The sequence below is a fragment of the Sphaeroforma arctica genome (assembly GCF_001186125.1).
Source record: "Sphaeroforma arctica JP610 unplaced genomic scaffold supercont1.838, whole genome shotgun sequence".
NCBI lineage: Eukaryota > Ichthyosporea > Ichthyophonida > Sphaeroforma > Sphaeroforma arctica.
The window spans coordinates 13,117-18,064 of NW_014039720.1; the positions used below are offsets into that span (position 1 = coordinate 13,117).

The following is a 4,948-nucleotide window of genomic DNA, read 5'->3' on the forward strand; positions in this document are numbered from 1 at the left end:
ATATATGTGTGTCTGTGTCTGTGTCTGTCAGTGTCTGTGTTTGTGGTCTGTATGTATATATGTATATGTATATATATATATATGTGTGTGTGTATATATGTATCTATGTATCTATTTATTTATGTATATATTTATGTACACTCACTCACACACACACACACACAAACATATATATTTATATATATATATATATGTATATATATATATATGTATGTATGTATGTATGTATGTATAGACATATTCGTGTATGTTCAATTTGCATTTTCTTTCAAAGATCTATATACAATATTTTCAAAACATAAATTAGTTTTGATATATCATCTTTTGTCACCTTTTCTTCCCGCCCTCGTTATACATCACTGAGTATTCTCGCCTACCTAACGAGTTTATAGATACCATATCCATAGAATCCTAATTCTCAGATCTCATGATCCCTTTGCAGCTATCGACATGAGCACAGCTTTTACGTCTCCTTCACGTGGTACGATGATCGTGCTCTTGCACAAGTGGAGGCGGCCACACTCGAGCGACCTGGGGAAGAGTGCCACAATCTGTGTCACCCAGGCTTTAATCAATGCTGTGACTCCATCTGGCTGCCGGGTGTGGATATAACGAACGTCTATGACTGTATGTTTTTAACTTGTGTGTGTTGGATATAACGAACGTCTATGACTGTATGTTTGTTAACTTAGGTTTGTGTTGGATATAGCGAACGTCTATGGCTGTATGTTTGTTAACTTAAGTGTGTGTTAGATATAACGAACGTCTATGACTGTATGTTTTTTAACTTAAGTATGTGTTGGATATAACGAACGTCTATGACTGTATGTTTAGGGGTTTAGGGTTTTATATGTTCGTTAACTTAGTGTGTGTTGGATATAACGAACGTCTATGGCTGTATGTTGGGCAACTTAGTGTGCTGCCTATATTGGAGGGTTCTGTTGGTGTAGGTAGGTACCTTAATATCTATCCCGGTAGTATGTGGTGCGCGTGTAGCAGCTATGCCACCGAGGCCAACTCATGTGTTGTGAGCTCATCCGGTTGCCGTGTACCGACTTACCCTCCTGGGGTGTACCGAACTTTTGGGCCGTGTGCTATATGTAGGTACTGTTGTTCTGAGTTCATTGTATCGTATGTTGGCCTATCCACCGTACGGCTACGTATTCTGGTTCAGTCTCATCGGCCTATCTGGTGTCGTTATACTGCGTGTCTGTGATTGTACAGGAGGAGACACTACGTCTATGCGTGGCTGTGCTGTCCATATACCACGATACGTTTAGTGAAATGTTGCTTTTGTGCGCGGTAGAGTCCATTGTAGCTATATCTGGCTTCCGAGTTCCGAGTACATTCCTTGTGTGGGGATAGTCGTTGTGCTGCCTCTACAGTATCGAACTCGACAGTATTGAGATTCCGGTCCGAAATTTTGGCTGTACGCGACCGAGTCTATCTGTTGGAATGTGCTCTGGTTTTCTATGGGTGGGGTGAGTAAACCGCATTTTTTGGGGGGGTTTTAGTATCGATGCGACTTGGCACAGCGCATGTTCGGGGTGCTATGCTGATGCTAATATGTACTCTAAACCTACAAAAGGATGTGAATGATAAAGGTGCACAAACCAAATTCCAAACAATCGTTGATTCCAACACACAATTCAGCCTTGCCTAGTGCAACTTCGTGCTAAGCTGTCTGTGGGGTAGAGCAACGCTGCACTTTACAGTCAAGTACAGGTAGAGACCGGCTGTAGCTTTTGCACTCAACTGTAACCATAATCTGGAGTAGACCCATTAAAAGGCCTATTTACAGGTGTTCCTGTATTGTTAGCCTCACCGATGGATATACACTTCATTGGTCAGAAGATATATCAAGTGACTATGGTAACATGGGTGAGAATACAATGAGAGCCCCGGGTAGTTTCAGCAGAAGTGCGGTGGATACTTCGATTCTAGTTTTAGGGTTTTAGGGTTACGTGAGTGTCGTAATTCGAGAACCGAAACGGACGGCTTGACAAGCACTACAGCTATATGATGATCTAGCAAACAACGTGCCCCCAGGAGGGAAATACCTACCTACTTCCTATTATAGCCAAAGTTCAAATATGCACGGCCACCTTCAACGAACACTCAGACATCTATCAATCCCCGACTGAACATACAACTTACCTACTACTTGCACACACTGCAGTCCCCGAAGGAGCAGCCGAACGCTTCAGCATCATTGTGCGCAACGACAGTGTGACGTGGTTTCAAATCATCCACGGGACCTTTTACTCGACCATGGACTTCCGCAAGTTCCCATTCGACAGGCAGCTTTTGGTCGTGGAATTCGCCTCTACCTACGACACCAATTTGACTTTCCTCCCGTCACAAACAGGTAGCGTTCCATACTTCCCGATACGCGCAGAACCCTGAACCCTATCTGGTTCTTGTGGTTATCTGTGTGGAAGTACATATCACCATTTGTTTCTGATTATTTGAATGTGGATTGGCAACGACCCATTCCTTATCGTTAACGTAGATATCTGTGTGGAAGTACACATCATTCTTTATTCCTGATTCTTTGAATGTGTTTTGGCAAAGACCCATTCTTTATCGTTATCGTAGATATCTGTGTGGAAGTACATATCACCATTTGTTTCTGATCATTTAAATGTGGATTGGCAACGACCCATTCGTTATCGTCAACGTAGATATCTGTGTGGAAGTACGCATTATCTTTTGTTCCTGATTCTTTGAACGGGGATGGACAGCGGATTCATCCCTCAAAGTATCACCGACCTTCATTTGGTAACATTATTATATTCCCTTCAGGGTCACATCCCTAAGTCACCCGTCGGTGTTTGGTACTTATTCTTCTTCATTGCGCCAAATACCACCCCCCCCCCTTCACCTCTCCCCCTTTCCCGTGTAAACTGCGGTTTGGTTTGTTCTGTTCTAGAGCTCATCGAAGATTGCACCGTCTCAGTACCATCCGATTCTCTGGCATCATGCATAGCAAACTTTGAACATAGGTGCAGGTGTCAATCCATACTTCGACACTTAATGCTCATTTTGGCGCTAGGCAACTCCTCATTTGGGTGCATTGTGCCACACTTTGCGCCTCCGCGAGTGAGTCGCCTGTACCTGTGCGGCACTTTCTCATGGTGTATCTGGGCCTGCTCTGCGACACAACCCAATGTATCTACGTTGTTTTGATCGTTTTATTCTATACTTTACGAGAATAGCGTAGTGCAAAGTACGAATGTATTATGGGATCAAAGAATTAACAACTAGACTATGCATATCGATGACAGGCATGCTGACCAATGTAGCCGTAGATGGCGACGATGTGAGCGGATGGACTTTCGAGCAGATCATACTGTTGCCCTGGGTGTTGGGTATGTTTGTATAGCAACTGCCTTCCAATCTGTTGTAGTGTGTTCATTGAGTTCTATGGGTGTGTGCATATAAATCGTATGGTGAGTTTCTGAGTGGTCCGCACCAAAACGTACACCGAATTAGTGGGTCTGTTCACTGGAGGCAACTTCCGAGAGCAAAGAAATCGTACCCGTTTCATGGGTAAGGCACATATAGATATGTATGAGCGTCTGGCTGTGCCATTTCATTCTGGTTTACGGCCAAAGTTTGTTTCACGGAACACTCTGGCCCTTTTTTTTTGCACTGGAGTTTTCAATTTTAACGGATTGACCTTCTTTTATATATGGAGCTGAGGATTGTGCTCAAATGTCCTGGGCTGGAATTGGGGGGAACGTTGTACTGTGGTACTTCCGATTTATTATTTTCAAGCGTGGTTGTGTGTGTGCGCTGCTATATACCCAGTATGAACATCCCCAAAGGTACCACATACAGCTCAAAACATCTGGCGAAAGTACGAGGAAATTTCGTACTGATAGCGGTGAGCATGATCAATATATGACTGCCAAGATATTCATGGGCTTATTTTGACCTTAGATATATTAATATGGAGACTATCAATACGAGAGTATATGAGTATATACACACACACACACACACATATATATATATATATATATATATATATTATATTATATTTATTGTATATTTTATTATTTATATATATATATATGTGTGTTTGTGTGTGTGCGTGTTTGTGTGTGTGTGTTTGATTCATTATGGGTTAAAATATTTTGGTGCATCGTTTGCAGGCGACGGCCAGTTCGATAATGACGTGGGCAAAGTGGACTACCTAGCGGGCGCGGCCACTGATCCTGCACCTGCATATGGCAATCATGCCGACGCATGGGCCCATAACATAGCAGGTACGTGAGAACTATTATCGAATGGACTATGTCAATCCCATCTAGATCGTGGTGATACAACACGTGAGTAGTGAGTGATTGGAGGATAACAGTTATATCGTTTGCGTGTATTGTAGCAAGCATGCTATGGGTTTGCACAAGATGACAACTCCTACTGTGAGCGGATGCGATAGCAATATTTTAGAATAGAAGTGAGTCATAGACTAGTGAACTCAAGCGTGGTTTCACATGGTAGGGCGCGCGTAGTAAGTAACCTTGTGTGATGGCATGCTTTGTCGTACATCTGTGATATGGCAAGTATGGAGTATCCTACTATATCGTACAGCAAGGTTTCTCACCTATGCTTGCCCGGGCACATTTACGGAATAGTTGTTCTTAATAGTGCTTCTTCTATTATTGAGCTGTGCTATAGCGTGTAGGTTGTCTGGTAGTCTGCTGTGTACGTTGTCGATATTATTATCAGTTGCCTTTGCACATCTCCAAGCGCGTAGACGTATTTCGACATCACACATGCATTTTTTCAAGAAATCTCGGTGTCTACAACTGTTTGTATTCAAATATATATACATATATATATATATATATATATGTGTGTGTGTGTATACATATACTTGTACTTGTATTTGTACTTGTACTTATATATATATATATATATGTATGTGTATATGTATATG

At 42.2% G+C, this 4,948-nt stretch overlaps 1 protein-coding gene across 1 annotated transcript in view; it reads left to right on the plus strand.

Moving 5' to 3' along the window:
- The window catches only part of SARC_08845 (hypothetical protein), a gene marked incomplete at its 3' end in the record, with an annotated part of 10,508 nt that overhangs the window by 755 nt on the left and 4,805 nt on the right, over positions 1-4,948 (plus strand). Inside the window, exons 2-5 of the mRNA XM_014297160.1 lie at positions 443-627; positions 2,180-2,368; positions 3,288-3,371; positions 4,161-4,274. Coding sequence (XP_014152635.1) covers positions 443-627; positions 2,180-2,368; positions 3,288-3,371; positions 4,161-4,274 — 572 coding nt within the window. The remainder of the gene's footprint in view (positions 1-442; positions 628-2,179; positions 2,369-3,287; positions 3,372-4,160; positions 4,275-4,948) is intronic.